The sequence below is a fragment of the Dendropsophus ebraccatus genome, chromosome 7 (assembly GCF_027789765.1).
Source record: "Dendropsophus ebraccatus isolate aDenEbr1 chromosome 7, aDenEbr1.pat, whole genome shotgun sequence".
Lineage (NCBI taxonomy): Eukaryota > Metazoa > Chordata > Amphibia > Anura > Hylidae > Dendropsophus > Dendropsophus ebraccatus.
In genome coordinates this window covers 84318924-84339793 of record NC_091460.1, presented here as the reverse complement: position 1 = coordinate 84339793, position 20870 = coordinate 84318924, and the positions used below count along the sequence as shown (strand labels likewise).

General features: G+C 36.0%; 1 protein-coding gene across 1 annotated transcript in view; it reads right to left on the bottom strand.

The window, feature by feature from the left end:
• FSTL5 (follistatin like 5) overlaps positions 1-20870 on the bottom strand; it is a 538172-nt gene that overhangs the window by 400737 nt on the left and 116565 nt on the right. The window contains exon 3 of the mRNA XM_069976180.1: positions 11940-11973. Within this exon, the coding sequence (XP_069832281.1) occupies positions 11940-11973 (34 nt within the window). The remainder of the gene's footprint in view (positions 1-11939; positions 11974-20870) is intronic.

Below are 20870 nucleotides of genomic sequence, written 5' to 3'. Positions count from 1 at the left end.
TAAAAGTCTGAATCACCCCCCTTTTCCCAGGTTTTAAATAAAAGTAAATAAATAAATAAACATGTTTGCTATCGCTGCGTGCGTAATCGCCCGAACTATTAATTAGTCACATTCCTGATCTCGTACGGTAAACGGCGTCAGCGCAAAAAAATCTCAAAGTGCAAAATTGCGCATTTTTGGTCGCATCAAATCCAGAAAAAATGTAATAAAAAGCGATCAAAAAGTCATATGTGCGCAGTCAAGGTATCAATAGAAAGTAAACATCATGGCGCAAAAAATGACACCTCACACAGCCCCATAGACCAAAGGATAAAAGCGCTATAAGCCTGGGAATGGAGCGATTTTAAGGAACGTATATTTGTTACCAATGGTTTGAATTTTTTACAGGCCATCAGATACAGTATAAGTTATACATGTTACATATCGTTTTAATTGTAACGACTTGAGGAACATGCATAATAAGTCCTTTTTACCCCAGGGCGAATGGCGTAAAAACACATTCCCCCCAAATAAAAGAAATGTGTTTTTTTTTTTCAATTTCACCACACTTTGAATTTTTTTCTGGTTTCATAGTATACTTTATGCAAAAATTTTGCATGTCATTTCAAAGTACAATTAGTGTCACAAAAAAAAAAGGGCTCATGTGGGTCTGTAGGTGTAAAAATGCAAGTGCTATGGCCTTTTAAGCACAAGGAAGAAAAAACGAAAACGCAAAACGAAAATTAGCCTGGTCCCGAAGGGGTTAAACGGGTAATGGCTATTCAAGACTAGGCTTGATCGAACAGCGGAAAAAGCTAGGTTCGATCGAACTCCAAGATTCTGCCTATTAACTAGGCTGTATCCCAGAGTTCTAGGTGGTCCCTGGGCTGTCTCCTCCTTCCGCACGGACCGGGAAGGCATCAGGAATCAAATGCTGAAGGTCCGGTTAGGTTTGAGTTCGATCGAACCTAGCTTTATCTGCTGTTCGATCAAGTCTATTCAAGACATGGAATCAAAGGCTCAGATTTATTAAACAACCTTAATCCCAGACTGTCTGTTTTTCCCACAGCAACCAATCACACATCTTGTTTTATATCCTGAAGAAAAATTAAACTGTCATTGGTTGCTGTGGAATGAACTAGCCACTGTAGGTTTTAGGCAGCTTGATATATCTGTGTCAATGATTGCCTTATTATGCTATTATTTAAAGAGACTAGGCCCCAAGAAAACCTTCACATAGTCAGAAGTTATTGTCAAGCACAAGTCAATGTAATATGAAGTATATTTGTTTTAACTTTAAACACCTATAACTAGATGATACCATATCTTATATCTTATATTTTATCATATATATATATATATATATATATATATATATATATATATATATATCATAAAAGATTGATAAAAAAGTGCGAGTGCAAGATATGATTTTGAAATAGCATCCAGACAGTAACACCAGTAAGATGTTTTTTGTCACAATGTCTATGAATTACACAATACCCAAAAAGGCGAGAGCAGCATAGTAAAATAACCATATTACACCTAGCCCAGATAATATTTCCAAAGAGGGAAACATATTAACACATGCTGAACATAAATCAAGATAAATGCAAGACAAAATACTGTAAGTATAGGACATTATGACATACTTAACCAGGAGAAGTTTAGTTCACAGACAGCACCCCAACGCACGTTTTGGAAAAGCCTTCCTCAGGGTAAAACTGCAATATACTGTCCTCTTTGCTAGTTATATGTTCCTCCCCCATTTTGTATCCTACAATTTCTTACGGTATATCCAGAGAAACTCTCTGATTGACTTGTTTGAACCTTTGTTTTGACCAACATGGCTTAAGTCTTTACCATGGTACCACAAACCTGGATTTGTCATATCCTGGACTATATAACCATGTTTCCTCTGTATCATTGGAATCAGACCTATGTTCATGTGCAGCATAGTATAGGTCTAATGGATCACAAGATATCTACTCAATAAATTATAAAAAATACTTTTTTATGTTAGAGGAACGCTCTAGGTAAAGAGAAAGCACTGTGTAAAGCCTCATTCTAAACAGGGACCACCATGATGAGATTCTCTGCTTAGTGTTCTTTGAATCCTTGCAACATGTATTGTACCCTTAGGCCCAGAACTTGGCATAACACAGTTTATTGGTTTAGCCTATGGTGTTCCTTTTAAAGGCAATTGAACACTTACTGCTGGGTTCACCCACTGATTACATCAACTTGCTGGAGGGTTCAGCAACAGGACACCCTGTTTATTAGCTTGCCCAATGGTGCAGTCTTGTTTAGGTTCTTACATTTTAGTGTTTCAAGAACCGCATAATCAATTACATATAAAAGAAAAGGTAATAAGAAAATGTGTAATTGGAATAGTAAAAAAAAAAATTATAATAATAAAGATAAAAGAAGATAAAATGTTTCACATCTCAAACTACATTTGCAGCCTTGCACTCTTAGTTAGGGCATTCTATTAAGTATTCCAGAAAGTTTGATTTGTTTCACTAAGGCTCCTGTATAGAGCTGAATAACCTCTTTGTTACAGTGGAATGCATCTGTTCCCTCCTCAAGACCATCTTTTTTCAAAATAAAGTTTTTGTATGCTGTCAGCATAGCTGCCTGGTGCAACATATGAATGATGAATTCTCTTTTTCTAAATCACCAATTACAGACTAAATAATACTCTAAATGTATTAGCCTGAAACTAAAGTAGGAATAATGCTTGTAATTAGCTATTTGTGTGAAGCACATCGTACTGCTCACTATGTTAATAATGCGTTTCACAGTATCTTTGCTTGAGAAAGCTTAAGGAGGATTTCCACTCAAAGCGTAAAATTGGCCATATATTAGTAAAATAGAAGTTGCAGGACTAGACAAAACTTTGATAATTGTTTTTGTTCTTAAAGAGTTAGGCTATGTTCACACAATGTTTTTTCAGCTCCATTTAAAATGACATCCATTATTGTGAGTCTAAAATAACGGATGTCATTTAGCAGCCTGGCCTCCCCTTAGTGCAATGACTGGTGTTTGTACATTATTCCAGTTTGGGGTTACTAATTGGACTTTGGGTGCGGCTTAATTGAAAAGTCAATTGAATTTAATAGTAAAAACGGAGAAAGAGAACAGTGACAAAAAACACTTTGTGCATTGGACGTCTGTCTTCCCATTGACTTCAATGCATTGCCATTTCAGTCAGTTAAATTGCGGCAAAAACAGACTTTTTTTTAAATATGAAAATCGGCCGCCTTTTTAATATTTTTGATTTTGTGTGAACATAGCCTTACAGTACCTCCTATTTTCTAGTCTCTGCAACAAGATGAGTTTGACAAAATTCATATTTTATTGAGGCAATATACAGGGGGAAAATTCTGTTTAATAATAATAATAACTAGAAAATGTCCGGGAAGAAAGTGCTGGTGTGTTAATCAGATTTGTTCCAAGGGTGCCCATGTTTTTTTTTGTTTTGTTTTGTTTAAGGGGAAATTCCCAGGAGCCCTATATACCCCTATATACCGACAGTTCTGCATTGTTTATTTAAATTGTAGCTTATGCACATTAGAAATTAACTAAAAACTTTAAACTTCGTAAAAAACAAACTGAGATGTCATGTGATCAGACTATATACAGCCTGGTTATAAACAACATTGGCAGTGTTATATACAGCCTGGTTATATATAATATTGGCAATGTTATATACAGCCTGGTTATTTATAACATTGGCAATGTTACATACAGCCTGGTTATGTACAACATTGGCAGTGCTATATACAGCCTGGTTATATATAATATTGGCAATGTTATATACAGCCTGGTTATTTATAACATTGGCAATGTTACATACAGCCTGGTTATATACAACATTGGCAGTGTTGTAAACAGCCTGGTTATAAACAACATTGGCAGTGTTACATACAGCCTGGTTATATACAACATAGGCAGTGTTGTATACAGCCTGGTTATATACAACATTGGCAGTGTTGTATAAAGCCTGGTTATATACAACATTGGCAGTCCTATTGCCAGGTACACTGACATAAAGATTTTTACCTGATACAACTCTGGAGCAGCAGCATACAATTGTCCATGTGGAAAACATGCAGAATCCAGATTTATGCCGCCACCTGCAGTGATCAGCCTTTGGCCTTGTTTATTGTCATTGCAAATGGTGCTTAACAGAAAACTTCAATCGTTTAAAAGATTTTGTTTTATTGAGTTAATCAATGGAATTCGTGTACACCTGTAGTTTATAATTGGAGGGGTGTGTATACCTAAAGTGTATAATTTTAGGGGTCATGTATACCTGTAGTGTATAGTTGGGGTAGAGCCTGTATACCTATAGTGTACAGTTAAGGGGGGTTCTGTATACCTGTAGTGTATAGTTGGGGGGCTGTATACCTGTACTGTAGAGTTTGAGGGTCCTGTATACCTGTTATGTAAAGTTGGTGAAGGTGCTGTATACCTTTAGTGTAGAGTATGTGTGTGGGAGGGAGGGGGGTTCTGTATACCTGCACTGTATAGTTTTGGGGTCCTTTATACTTGTTATGTATAGTTGTTGAAGGTGCTGTATACCTGAAGTGCAAAGATGGGGGATCATGTGTACCTGAAGTGCATAGTTGGTGAAGGTGCTGTATACCTGTAGTGTAGAGTTGGGGGGTCCTGTGTTCCTGTAGTGTTTAGTTTGGGAGTCCTGTATACCTGTAGTATATAGTTGGTGGATGTCCTGTATACCTGTGGTGTATCTTTTTGGGGTCCTGTATATCTGTAGTTTATAGTTTTGGGGGTCCTGTATACCTGTAGTATATAGTTGGTGGAGGTCCTGTATACCTGTAGTATATAGTTTGGGGGTCCTGTATACCTGTAGTGTATAGTTTTGTGGGTCCTTTATACCTGTAGTTTATAGTTTTGGGGACCCTTTATACCTGTACTATATAGTTTGGCGGGTCTTGTAAACCTGTAGTATAAAGTCGATGGAGGTCCTCTATACCTGTTTGAGGGTCCTGTATACCTGTAGTGTATAGTTTGAGGCTCCTGTATACCTGTAGTGTATATTTCATGGGGTCCTGTATACCTGTACCGTATAGTTTTGGGGTCCTGTATACCTGTAGTGTATAGGGGTGCTGTATTACCTGTAGTGTATAGTTTATGGGTCCTGTATACCTGTAGTGTATAGTTTTGGGGTCCTCTATACCTGTAGTGTCCTTTATACCTGTGGTATATAGTTGGTGGAGGTCCTGTATACCTGTAGTGTATAGTTCTGGGGTCCTGTATACCTGTAGTGTCCTGTATCACCTCTATTATATAGTTGGAGTAGGGGGGTCTACCATATATTTCTGTGGATCTGTTCACAGGCAGCTGGCCCTAGCAACCAATAAGATTCCAGCTCCCTTTGAAAATGAAAGTAGTAATCCAATTGGATGCTAAGGCTCCAAACTGCCGTTACTGCTGGAGACCTGCAGCACTAATTATATCACCTGTGTGTGCAGTGTGGAGATTTTCTCATTCATTTCTATAGGGCGTTCTTCCCCATCCCCCTCCCCTCCTGTACATCTGGCATAGATGGGACCTTCGCTCTTACCTTCCGAGGCACCCAATGCACCTGCGTGCCAAATTTGGGGTCAAACAGTTCAGGTGTTTGAAAGTGTATAGAGGACAGACGGACACACAGACAGAGAAAAAAACAGGCAGACAGACTTTTATTTTTATGATATAGATAATAATAGTATTATTAATAATAATATTAATAATAGATGAGCAAGGTGAATCCCGTGAATCAAGATATGCTGCGGATCACGCCGTCAATTCGCTTAGTTTTGCAAAGCAAATTCGCAGCGACAAAATTCACTAAACATGGCGGCTAAAATGGCGGAAGCAAATGTTAGCTTACAATACAGTCACTTAGTTCAAACAAGGGTTTATCCATATTCCCATGTGCCAATCCAATCACCTGCAAGCCCTTTTGTGATGTCAAAACCTCCCCCTCATCCTCTATATATAAAGGTGATTCTCTTCCTGGAGACAGGCAGCCAGCTGTATGTGTAGTGGAGAACAGGATCACAGCAGGCAGTTAGTGCAGAGCAGGTAGAGTAATATAGAGAGCTAGGAACAGAGTGGAGAGGATAGGAGGGTGGATTGTGGTTTGATTGTGTGTGAGGGGGGGGTCTCTGTGGCAGCTGTGAAGCCAGTGTCCAGTATCACAATTAACTGGGTGCTAGTGATGAGGGAATAGTAAAATATTTAAATATTTGATATTCATTCGAATATCTCCCCTTAATTTGACTATTTGATCGAATATTTAATCCCATTAAAGTCTATGGGAACAAGTATTCTTTTTTTGAAAAACATTGATTCGACCACTTGGAGGTTTACCAAGTCCACAATAAAACCTCAGGAAATTATGCCAACACGACTAAAATTCAACTGGGACAGCAGGGGAAGCATCTAACACCCCAAAATCGCAGGTAATAAAGTAACAAGTCAATGTTATACAGGTGAAATACCTGGTTATTAAAGGGTGTATAAATATTTTATAGGTAAAGATGGATGGCTGTATTATGTAGCACGTAGCACTTGGTAAACAGAGTGCCTTAAAGTAGCACAGCAGCCTGCTTGTACCACCCTGTGCATTCATTTATGACGTAGCAGCATTGACTTACAATTGGATTTTATAAATGTAGCTAAGTATCATTTCATTTATTAAATATCTCTATGAGTTTGTACACATTTTTTGACAATGATAAAAATCAACCTATTGCATTATTTTAGTGACAACAGTAACAAAATGAAGTGCAACCACACAGGTTGGTGTCTCGTGATAAAACTGACCATGCTGACAAAAATTACAATTGATTATCAGTTTGTGGGAAATTATATATGTGTCCACCCTTACCTTTCCTCTAATTTAGTATAACAATTTCTCATAAAACCAATTTAACAAATATCACAACATAAAAGACAAAGTGGTAAATTTTTTAAGACTGGTGTACTTGTATGCCAGTCTTAGTTGAAGTGCCCCCCTCCCTCCCAATCCTGACCAGATTTACTAAAGGACACTATACACTATGAAAAAAATTGAGCACTTGTAGATTTTTGCCTGGTTTCCATCCGTTTCCAGATGTAAACCTTGATAAATTAGGTGCATGAGGAGGCCACGGCAATCAGGTGAGCAGGGCTTATGGTTGGTGTACGCAATGGATAAGGCAAGAATCTGTGCCTTCATCATGGCATACGTCATGGGGTCATAATTAATACATCCCTCCCAAAGTCCTTTCCAAAGTCAAAGTTGATAACCAATATGGCTGCTCTTCCTATTATTAGACTTGAAAATGGCCACCAGAAATTATGCAAATATTGATGTAAATAAAGCATTATTACCAAATTTTGACTGCTACTGTGTTTCCTAATTTCCTATAATATGCATTAACTTCACATGAAATATGTAAACACAAATTATCAAGTGTTGTCAAAATATAAAGCAGCTTAGAATTAACCATTAAATATTTCTCTTGGCATCAGAGGCCATTGTAAAATGAAATATACTGTCTAGCTGTTATGATGATAAGTACATGCAGTACTGCATAGCAGTGATCTGCAACACTGACCTCTTTATCACCTGAGCCTTATAAGCAAAATGCTTTAAAGCTTTTGTTGTGTTTGACGCCATGTTATACTTTGTATGCCATAAAGTGTTCCATGTTTATCTTTAATACTTTGCCTCAATTTAGTGTGCATTTAATTTATTCATGTTATTCTGCCCTAATATATAAGAGCAGGAGAATCTTGTATTGGTTTTTTTCTCCATTTTCTCCATTTGTATTCTTTGTAAGGTAACACTTACAGCAATGAATAAAACCTTTAAAGCAACTGAATACAAATAAAGATGCAAAGCTGCTTGTACATGCTGGGTTCTGAAACATTATCCAAGGCAAAATGTCATGTATTCATACACCTACAGTTAATCTATAACTTCTTAATAGCAAGCATGTTTTCATCAGATAAAAAGTAGACATAAGTCCTTCATCAAGGAAAACAAGAGAGAGCACAGCTAATTCTAGTATGGAAAAAAACTGGGTGCACAGCCACTATATATAATGAAAAATGCAAAGTATATAGCACAAAATAGCTGGCGCACCAAAATGATCAAATATCAAGAAATCTTTATTATTATAACTCATTAATCAAATAGAGAAGTATGTACAAACAACATGATTCCAAAACCCCTAAAAACAATTAAAAATGCAAAAAAAGCGGAACAGAGCTAACAGTTATAACTTCAGCTCACTGTAAAGCTCACTTTAAAGCTTGGACTTTCTCAAGGGTAATACTTTAGCAGTACCCTTGAGAAAGTCCAAGCTTTGGACGGAACGTGTGAGGTTCTTGATAGCACGTAGCACGTTATGTAGTTTGCAATATATAATTTCTTTTTTGCTGTTTTTTGTATTTTTGTTGCACTTGGCACTTTGTATAGTTAGTTCATTATTCTCTATACACTGCAATGCACTTGCACTTTTTGTGTCTATAGGTACTTTATATTTATTGTATTATTAATTATATTGGGCATTTGGATTTTTAGGGCAGCCTCATTTATTGTGAAGGTCGGGGAGTGAGCTAAGGTTAAAACTGTTAGCTCCTTTTTTGAAGTTTCTAATTGTTTTCAGGGGTTTTGTAATCATGTTGTTTGTACATTCTTCTTTATTTGATTGATGATATATAATTTGATTATTTTGGTGTTCCAGCTATTTTGTGCCACATACTTTGCTTTTTAGTCCTTCAGCACATAAAATAGAGCTGACTTCAATTAACAGTACCTTTTGGCCAGGTGATAACACTAAATGACAACAATTTTATATTTGATATTTGACTATTGGGGGTACTGTTAGATTTAGCTGGGCTCACACAATTTAAGCCATGAGCCTGCTTAGAAAAAATACATATTGTTATGGGAAATTGGAGACTATACAACAGGAATCATCCATATAGTTCTAGAATTTTAATGGTAAAATAGGACAGGAGAACAGAGCTTTCTTTCTAATTAGATGAAAAAAAGTCATGAGTTACAATAACTTTAAATAAGTCTCTAAGTAGACAAGTTTTGTCTAAACAGTCAAAATATGTTTTGCCGTATGTCAAATACATGTGGCATATGACGTGGGGGATGTGACTGTAAAGGAGGTGCTCTACTTGTGCACCCACTTGCACACACAAATATTGTAACCAACCCCGAGGCCAATACACATATCCACACACACACCTCCACTGCCACCACCCGTCATTTATGCCAGACAGGACTACACAATAAAACAGTGCTTTCCCTCTATAAGGATGTGGGCGCATTTAGAGCCAAGGACAAACTTATTAATTTAAAGGTCTGATATGCAATAGTACAGTGCTTTCAGAGTTACAAATGGAAGGAATATAAAAAAGAAACCTCCTAATAATTGGATTGGCAAAAAACCCAGAGGAGAACTGGTAAAATTGTGAACAAACCTACAAGCTAGACTGCATTTCCTGAGTTTCACCAAGTGGGATTGTTTAGAATGGTCTTAGTCAAACATTGGGCTTAAGGAAAGGGTAAGGTGAGTCTCGCACATTATTCATTACCAAAGTCACATCCTTACATAAAATTCCTCAAAACGTACATAAGTTTTAAAAAGCTTTTGGCATTGAGAGTAGAAAAGCTTCTCAGTTGTTGCATGGAGTTAAGCTCAGGTTTGCAGATCTATTAGGCTTTTTCTTCATTTAGGCATTCAAAGTTTTACAGAAAGTAAAGTTTGGTAACAGTAAAAAATGTTTTATGTGATCTAGTTTAAATTTTGAAGTACAACATAGTATGAAAATGCATCTTCCGAGGTCTGAAAGACCTTATTTTTTCAAGCCAATTCAAATAAAAACATTTATTTTTACTGAATCTTCATTTATTTTTTCTCAATCTTTACTTTGTGAAGTGCAAATATTAAAAAATGCTATTCCCTAATGGGCCCAAAGGATAACTACAAAGATAGAACAAGTATACTTTAGATGAAAAACAAATATACTGAACTGCACTGTCATACTTTATGATATCATATATAATATAAGCTTGCTAAGGTACAAGTATACTGATATTACTCGTGGACACTATTTACCATCAATTCTAGTTAACTTTAAAATCAAGAAAAAAACAAAGTACAGTAAAAAGAGGCAGTTTTTTTTAAATATATCGATTGTGAAAACAAAAAACATCTGCATGCACTCACCAAGTTGCAGAAAGTGTCTTTTTATTCATTGCTCTTGTACAGCCATTACATAGTCCGTGCGGTTAGTGAGGAGACCAACACCCTCCACTGATGATGAGAGCTGTTTCACTCCCTAATTCGGCACCTCTTCTGAAGAAGCGCTGAATTAGGGCGTAAAACAGCTGTCATCATCAGTGAAGGGTGTTGGCATCCTCACTACCTGTATGTCGTCACTATGTCCTCACTATGTAATGGCTATACACGAGCAATGAATAAAAAGACACTTTTTGCAACATGGTGAGTGCATCCAGATGTTTTTTCTTTTCACAATTATTTGGATAAGATATTTTCCACATCTGTGTTATTGCACCACATATGCAAAGACTTTCTGGAGCGTTTTATCCACCCTGTAGCTAGTGTGGTTATAGTAGTGCTGACCCCTGTATCTTGCACTGTTGTTTCGCTCTTTGGCTGCTCATCAGTGCAATAATGTTTGTTGGTACGTTATTCTAGTTTAGGTGAACTAATTGTCTTTGTGTGTATATTAGGCTATGTTCACACAAAGTCAAAAAAGTGAAAAGGCCTCTGCCTTTTCAATTTAAAAAGATGTGCAATATTGCGTCGATTTAATTGACTTCAATGCAAGGCATTGAGTCAATAGAGTGATGGACATGCAATGCACACAATGTATAAAATGACACGTTGTCTATGTGGACGAAAAGATAATGATCATGTCAATTTTTTTCCGGACGTCTTTTGCAATCAGCAGACGTTATTTTTTAGTTATTCACATAGTTTTTCTTTTTTCACCATCCTTTCACCGTTTTTGCTATTAAATTCAATAGACTTTTCAAATAAAGACACAACCAAAGGGCAATTAATCCCCCTGAACTAGAATAATGTACCAACAGCTATCATTGTACTGTGGGCCAAAAAAAAAATGACAGATGGACGTCATTTTAAATGGAGGAGAAAAAACATTGTGTGAACATAGTCATTAATCTAAAATCCGTTGAATTTGATAGTAAAAATGGTGAAAGCACGGAAATAACTGACATGATCATTATTTTGACATCCGCACTGACTATGTCCGTCATTTTATACACTGTGTGCATTGGATGTCCTTCATTCTATTGACTTCAGTACATTGCATTGGTGTCAACTAAATTGTGGCAATAACGGATGTCTTTTTAAATATAAAAGGTGGCTACCTTTTCTCTTTTTTGACGTTGTGTGAACATAGCCCTTAAAATCTGGCCCCAAAAACCTTGGTTTGGAAATCACATTTCAATAAAAGCATATTATAAAATAAAATATGGCTGCATTAAAATACTTTTTTTTTTACATTGTTAAATCAAGGCCCTCTACGTTTGTGCATAACTTTCTCAGAAATATTTATTAAAACAACAAGGCAACATTTTTTACTTTTAAATAAATTGTAGTCAGTTGTAACCTTTGTTTCGCTATACTGTACTTATGTCAATAGTAATAAAAGACGAGTTTTCCTACTGTGGAATTGGATTAAATTGAGTGTTTTCTGGGCACAATGCCTAAAGCTCAGTTAGTTAACCAACATTCAAAACTGTGAAGCACAATGCAAAATTGTTTCCATTGCACAGACAGACATGTAAACTACTTCCTGCTGTTACATCTAAGTTGGCAGATTTGACATCCTATATTTAAATTTGCTCACCTAGCGAAGCATGTTTTAAAAAAAAAACGTAAACCCACCTTTATTCCTTGAGACGTCATGATTTCTGTCTTGCTGGAAATAAAAATACGGAAAACAATTAGACGTGTGACAACATGCAATGCATTTCTGTTTGCAAAGTGCAAGTGCAAAAATACAAGTTTGGACACAGAATTATTAGTCAATAAGAAAACATATAGCTTGTTCTACTTTTTATAGTGCATATGGAGGGTTATTTATGTCTATAGATTGATGAAAAAGATTGGAGCCCTCCCCACAATTCAAAGCCAACATTTCCATTTCACTTTATGTTGTTCAGGCAGCTGCTTCAATCTAATTCAGCATCTCATCAATGCTTTAGATATAGCAGCCTGTGACATCTTGCTGTGTAAAGGAGCTGCCTCATTCATAGTTTAGACAAATATATCACATGTTTTTTTATTTGCTGTAAAATACAAGTGAATAAAAAAAAACAACACTCCCCCCCCCACACACACACACACATTGAAAGCATGGTCATTTATTATTTATGTGGTAGTTTTTATTTTAGCATAGCTGATCGTACTTCATTGATTGGTTGATACATCAATATTGTCATTATTGTTGTTTTATTATGATTTATTTATTTACAATCGGTAAACAAAAAGATTGAAAATGACAACTTTGCATAGGTGTAATGAAATCCTAATAGCTTTAATACATAGCTTTTATTTAGGTAGGCATTTTCTTGAGTATTCTGCTAGTTTCAAATTTCCCACTGTGGTATCAGCAGCAGATTAGAAGATGTGTGAATGCTTCACCTGCTGTGTTTTATTTTATTTTTTATTTTAGTAAAACAACAAAATGTACCTACAAAAGGAAACCCACATGCTGTTTATGGTAACATATTTCTATCATAAGATACTAGAGCCTATAACAAAAAAAAAAATATATTTTTATATATATATATATATATATATATATATATATATATATATATATATATTATTTTGGCCAATATTTTCTTAAAATATATATCTTCATTGATAAAAAAAAAGAAACCTTCACACTGCTCTTAGTCTTCCTAAATTTCTATCAAGAAAGTATTTTAATCCCTTAATCGACAATTGACGTAAATGAAAGTCATGGACCAAGTAACGCATGGCATACATTTACGTCATGTTACGTCAGGACCTGAGCTCGCTTTAAAGACAGGGAGAACCAGCTGCTATGAGCAGCTGGAAGCTCACTGTTAATGATGGGCTGCCGCGATCCTGCGGCCGCCCCACATCAACCCTTTCAATGCCGTGATCACGGCATTTAAATGACAGGAGCACTGCTCCTGTCATTGTCCGATCGGTACCCCTGAAGTGTATTGTGGGGGTCCCGATCAGTCTATTATGCTGCCGGAGGTCTCAGACTGCCGATCTCTGCATTGAGTCTGCCACAGGCAGGCTCAGTGCAGTGATCGGAGATAACACTGATTAATGCTATGCCTATGGCATAGCAATGATCAGTGTTAGTAATCTAATGTATGTAAGTTATAGTCCCCTTGGGGGACTTAAAAAGTGTTAAAAAATAAAATAAAATAAAAAAGTTTTTAAAAACATGCCATAGCCCAAGTTGAAATCACCCCCCCTTCCCATTTTTGAAATAAAACACATAAAAATAATAAAATAAATAAACATATAATACACTGTAACATGTGTAATCAGAGCCAGAGACTCAGAGTGCTATACACTGCTGTCCTGGGAGAAAATTTACATTACGCCACTGGTCCACCAATGTCCACTGGTGGCCTGAGGGAAAATTTATATTACACTGCCTATCCACCAAAGTCTTCTGATGTCCATGGCGGATATTGAATGATTGACTAGCTGACTGACTTTTTTAATTGTCATTTAGCATTTTTCTTACACTGTAACAACATCTGTTGAAAAAAAAAATTGCTACTCTGTAGTAGTCCCACTATTGTAGCTACTATACAGTAGTTTGGCTGTTTTAATTAGATTCATTTGTATTCGTTTTGTGAATATTATGGAATCCAACCCAAAATTTGTGAATCTCACAAAAACATATTTTCATCTTTAGAAAATTACAAATTACAATAATTACAAAAGTTGCAACCAGTAGTAGTAGTAGTTAACTTTTTTGTTAACTGGTTTACAAGCATATGCTTACACACAATATAATCTATACAGTAAATACTGTATACATTCTTAGGCTATGTTCACACAACATTTTTTTCAGCTCCGTTTAAAATGACGTCCATTATTTTGAGTCTAAAATAACGGACGTTTTTCGACGCCTGGCATCCCCTTGATGACGGGTGTTTGCAAATTATTTTAGTTTGGGGTTAGTAATTGCTCTTTGGTTGTGGGTTAATTGAAAAATCCATTGAATTTAATAGTAAAAACGGATAAAAAACAGTGACAAAAGAAAAACTGTGTGTGAACAACTAATAAAAAACGTCCGCTATTTGCAAAAAATGTCTTAAGATAATGTTCATGTTTATTATTTTCTCGTCCGCGGCAAAAACGTGTTTTTCACTGCATTGTGTGCATAGGACGTCCGTCTTCCCATTGACTTCAATGCAATTGCATTGAAGTCAGTTAAATTGCTGCAAAAACGGACGTTTTTTTAAATAGCGAAATAAGACGTTTTTTCTCCACTTTTGACGTTGTGTGAACATAGCCTTACACATATCTTACAACCTTATTTGCATGTTATATGCTATTTCTGTTCTAACATGTCAAGCTATCTTAAAGTTTTTTTTTTTTTATAATAATAAAAAGGTGTCCCAATTATGTTATTTTACTGTTCATGCATATGCCACCTTAGAATTTTGATAATCAGATTCCATCTTCAACTCTACCTGAACATTAGCTGGAATGAGAGCTTCACCCTTCTTAATTATTTTATGAAATGTCTTTAGGATAATTACAGAGATTTTTTGCTTTTTAAATCATTTTGCATTTTTACTCATCAGTATAATCACTGTTATAGCTGAAGTTAAAAGAAAAATCATCTGTGTGATGACCAGATAAAAATAGTGACTAAACAAATAACTGCAAAGCCAGGTCAAGGTTAGGAGGACAGATTATAGTAGATGCTTCGGATAAATTTAGCTATGAACAAAGAAGATTAAGTCCCTGCATAATAACAGTGTCTGGGATTTTAAAGGGAATTGTCACAATAAATCATATGTCTCTTTCCTTTCAAATGCCTCTAGAGTAAAATAAATAAAAAACACTTACAAATTATATTTTTTCATAATTAGTATTATTAGGTGACAGACTTTATACTATATATATAAATCTAATATAATTTTTTTCTAATAGGTAATGTTGTTAATTTAACTGTATTATATACTTTAAGGCCAAGTTCACACTACGTGAAACACCAACCGTTCCATGACCCGGCTGGGTCACAAAACAGCCAGTGTTAGTGAAGATCAACCCGGCCGGTACTTATGATCTTCATTTGTGCTGAATTGGGATGTGGGTGCATCCAAGTGCAGCCGGAGCCACACTCTCCATTGTGTGACCCTACATTTTTTGTCCGACTGCTAGCAATACCGGCCGGAGTGTATACTATGTGTTTACACTATGACTGGGATTCCACAGACAGCAGCACAGCGTAAGTTTACTATTATTCAGGCCCATTGTTGCAAATTGACAACAACCACCGTGATTAATAGAAAACTTATGTTGTGTGAACATAGTCTAAAAACTTAGCTTGATATCATTAGAAGATAAGCTTAAAAGCGACTCTGTACCCACAATCTGACCCCCCCAAACCACTTGTACCTTCGAATAGCTGCTTTTAATCCAAGATCTGTCCTGGAGTCCGTTCGGCAGGGGATGCAGTTGTCCTAAAAACAATTTTTAATCCTGCAGCTCTGTGTCTAACGGCGGGGGCTTACATTTGTATATGCATTAGGCTGGCACTACCTCTCCGTCCTTCCTCCCCACCCTCCTCATCATTAGAAATGCTCCAGGAACATTTGCTGCTGTTTGAGCTTTGCACAGGTGTATTAACAATCCAGCCCATGTTCATTATACACAAAGGTGGGGAAGGGAAGCAATCTGCCTGGAGCATTCCTAATGATGAGGAGGGTGAGGAGTAAGGACAGAGAGGTTGTGCCAGCCTAATGCATATACAAATGTAAGCCCCGGCCGTTAGACACAGAGCTGCAGGATTAAAAGTTGTTTTGATGACAATAACTGCATCTCCTGCTGAACAGACCCCAGGACAGATCTTGGATTAAAAGCAGCTATCCGAAGGTACAAGTTGTTTAGGATGTCAGATTGTGGGTACAGAGTCGCTTTAAGATTCAGACACTAGAGGTTAAATTTTTTTCTTAATCATATCATAATTACACATGTGAATGGAGCTGAATTTTAATACCCCACACAACCTGAAGACCTGAAGGTGGTGCTGTTTTTGCAAGTCAGCAGCTGTTCATTTTCTAATCATTGATAACGCTTTTAATAGCTAGGCCCTTGTATGTTCCTTAGATCTTTACTACACATGGCAGTATACTAGGCATATTAAATGTCAGTACATTATAGTTTAAAATAAAAAAATTTAAATCATTCTATAGAATTACAAAAAAATGGGAAAATAGATTTAGAAAAAAAATCTGTAAAATTACACAAATGCACATTGTTTTTATTATTATTATTATTTTTTTTTTTACAACAAAATTGAACTTGGCAGCATTAAATCTGTGCAATGTATACAATAAAATTATAGCTATCAATGTTTAGGCTGCGTTCACACTATGTATATTTCAGTCAGTATATGTATATTTCAGTCAGTATATTTCAGTTAGTATTGCAACCAAAACCAGGAGTGGATTGAAAACACAGAAAGGATCTGTTCACACAATGTTGAAATTGAGTGGATGGCCGCCATATAACAGTAAGTAACTGCCATTATTTCAATATAACAGCCGTTGTTCTAAAATAACAGCAAATATTTGCCATTAAATGGCAGCCATCCACTCAATTTCAACATTGTGTGAACAGATCCTTTCTGTGTTTTTAATCCACTCCTGGTTTTGGTTGCAATACTGACTGAAATATACTGACTGAAATATACATATACTGACTGAAATATACGTAGTGTGAACCCAGCCTTAATGTATACTGTAGCTGCCTGTTGTTAGTGTCAGTCCAGAGACACCAAGATTGACTAAATAATAGACCCAAGCTACAGGATATTCTCAGCTGTGGAAAAGCAAGCTCCAATTTAATTGTAATAAAATAGCTTTTGCATAATAAGTTATATCTATCTATATTTAAAGGTGAACTGCCTCGGTCAGTGATTGGCTGAATGAGCATTCTGGAGCAGATTTTTCAAGGATTTGCCCCTGGCGTATGCGAGGGAGAGGGCGCAGATTCTTATGAAATCCGGGCAGGAAAGGGGGTGGGCTTTATTTAAAACTGGCCTCCTCGTACGCCAGTCTTGATAAATGTTCCCCTTCCTGCCCAAACAAAGAAGAGAAAGAGCACCACGCCAAATTTGTTTTGTATTTATTTTATATTATGTTTTCTCTATTTTGTATTTCTGTCTTTCCTGTATTTTTAATAATGTGGATGTCCTAGTAATTGACATGTTGTTATTCTTCCTCAGAGAAAGCGCTGTGAACAAGGACAAATTAAAAAAAATGTTACATTAAATTTGATGACAATCTAAAGACCATGGTTTAAAGTTACAGTCACCCCCTTTGTGCATTCTGACATCTCTACACAGGTGTAAAGGGTAAATTTAGAGTTTTTCATAACTTATTTCATACATCATGGTGCTTGTTCAAGTAAAAAGTGTCCTTTTAACTGCAGATTGTATTAAGTGGGCGTGGCCTCGCACCATTGGCCCCGCCAAAGGGTGTGGGGTCTAGACCTTTTAGCCAGCCTGTTTCAATGGCCAGTGAGGGGGTGGTGCCAACTGTTGTGTTGTGGGCGGGGCTAAGTAGCGCTAATGCCGCAAGCCCTCGCCCACTTAACTCAATCTGCAGTTGATAAAAGATGACTTTTTACTTGAACAAGCGCCATGACGTATAAAATAAGGTATGAATACCGCTAAATTTACCCTTTACACCTGTGTAGAGATGTAAAAATGCACAAAGGAGGTGACAGTGTCACTTTAACTTACTACATATGAAATTATTAAACATGGAAACCCTAATGATGGTCTGGCAGATAAATAACAGAGAGCCTTCTCTATTTGTCAGCCACATGATCAGCATTGAAATGGCTAATAATGGTGATCATGTGACAATAAACAAGACTCTTAACTTGGTTATTACTTTAAAAATGCGAGCAGTAAATAGGCGAGGAAGACAGTTATTCAATTCCATGTGGAAAGTGCTGCAGTCTACTAGGATCTAGTCTTTCGTTTAACAGGAAGCAGTTAATAGTAGACATTTCTTCCCAATACGATTTATTATTTATATTTGCTTTAGAAACATTCTTCTATTTCTTTGCATGTTCTACTGTAAATGGCATATAAAACATAAAAAACAAACAAAAAGTTGCTACTCAAAATGTATAATAAAGTTGACTTTGAGAATTATTTGATATACATTATCCAGCCAAGTACTCTTTTAAGAAGCAGTGGATATTTGTTATTGGCTGCTGTGCAATTCCCGTACCTTGGGTTTCATCTCTTATCTGCCAGCTGGTGACCCTGGAGGGAATATGTGGTTTATCTGCAAACAATTAAGTTACTCCCACCACAGGGAACACTGTCTCAATTCTCATTTAAAATAGCTGAGTTTCTCCCTTGATATCCTCTCTTTAACTGATGTGCTGTTTGTGTATCTGCTTTAGTACTTTTCATTGAAAGTGTTATAGGTTCTGTAGTGTTCAGGTAATGTATAATTATTCAACATGTAATTTGTTCCAAGGGTTGTAATAATGTTTGATATACCTGTATGACAGCAGACATAAATTGAGTCTTTTTACTAAATGTGAGACATGAATGGCCACAAGAAAAACAATTGGGAATAAAAGTATATAATCAGTCAGTCTGCCTGTACAGTATGTAAATTTCTGCTGGCTTTTTAAAATTTAACATTTTAGAGAATAAAATGCAGCGATCATAAAGTAATAATGTTGTCAAGTACAGTAAAGCGATTTTATACTGTTGTCCATCAGTGGCTTTCACAAGCAAAAAAAGCTTATTTTGTTACATCAGAACATGACTCTTTTACAAAAAGACTTGTATGCGGCAGGTTTCAAATAGATCCTAAGGGATTAAAGCAGCCTAGCAAGATTTGAGTCCATCTGGCCCTATTAGCACAAAGGCTGGGAAAAGCTGACACAAGCAAGTTCTAATTTTGTCTTTTCTATAAATTATAGCGAAATTGCTTGTATAAATCAAAGCGCTCTATATTGCTTTTGGCGTGTTTTCTTAGAAAGATTAACTTATCTTGTATCTTCCTTAAGAATATTGCTTGAATTGGTTGACCCTGATTTACAATAAAAGTATTTGTCCTTGGGAAGCTCATACTATATCAAGCACTGGAAAGTCTTTGATTTTCCATTAACTTGTTTCCTATTTGAAATTGAACATTATGAAATAGCACAAATATTGTTTTGAAATGCCAGCAATTCATTAAAATCTATCGCTCAAAAGAATTTCAAGTTATTATATGTAAAACGATATAATAGACATACCAATAAACAAACAAGAAGAAACATGTTGTTTGGCTTGTTACTGTTTGATGCATGTTTTCGTAATAGTTAGGCTACTTTGACATAGCTCTAATACAGTCCCGTTTTAGTATGTGTCTTTTAGCAACATTGCTCTGGTTTGCTGCAGCTCTATTAAACTAAATTTAAATTAGCATAGTGTATATGGTAAGCTAGGTTTGGTTCACTTTGATCCTTATGTAACAAGTAATACATTTTTGTATTTATTTTCACATAAATACTCATTAGTTGTTTTTTTTTTAATTGTCATTACAGCATAGAACAGTTTGTGTCAGCTGGCACAAATCTTTTTTGTTGGTTAAGGCTTTGTAGCCATCATGTTAGCAATAGGAATTTAGAGGGAGATTTATCAAACGTGGCTCCTAGCAACCAATCAGATTCCACCTTTCATTTTCAAAAGAGTCTGTAAGGAATGAGAAGTAGAATCTGATTGGTTGCTAGTGGCAACTGAGCCAGCTTCACTTTACACCATGTTTGATAAAACTCCCCCTTAGTGTATATGTTGGCAGCAATTGTCAGTGTAAACACAGAACTTAAAGGGGAATTTTCATCTCGACTAACATAGTTAAACCTATAGGACACATTAAAGATGTTATCCAGCGAAAATCTTATTCTTTCAAATCATCTGGTGTCAGAAAGTTACATAGATTTGTAATTTATATAACCTACAACTAAAAAATGCTGGACAAAATTCTTATTTAATCGATAAATGCTTTATTGTTACATACAAAAGATATCATTTAAAAACATTAAAAAAGGAAGCAGAAAGTAATACAATACATGCATCAGATGGTTTACAAGGCAGAAATAAATGGATATTGTATGCTCTATATATTCAGAAAATGATGGTAGGTCAGTCAACCCCCTGAGGTACCAGGGTACTTTGATGCTAGTAAACAGTATACTCCTAGGGTGCTTAAATGGACTACGTGTATAATGCTGCAAGTGCAGACTAAAGTGCAATGTCACATATATAGTATATAACTAAAGATAAAATGATTTAGACCACAAAAGAGTAAAGAGCAACTATACTTAAACCTCTGGGTACAACAATGTCCTGCCTGGTAAAACCACTCACCCAACGCTGCATTTCGCCGTACCAGCTTTATCAAGGACCCTTGACTCTTTTACTCTCAAGTTATTTATAGCTTGTTGTATAGATTACAACCAACACTTTGCTATAAAAGCAGTGTCTGGATTGTAACTGTATGCCAGTCCTACATACATCCTCATCCCCCCACACCTCTTTGTAAATCTAGAGAATATGAGGCT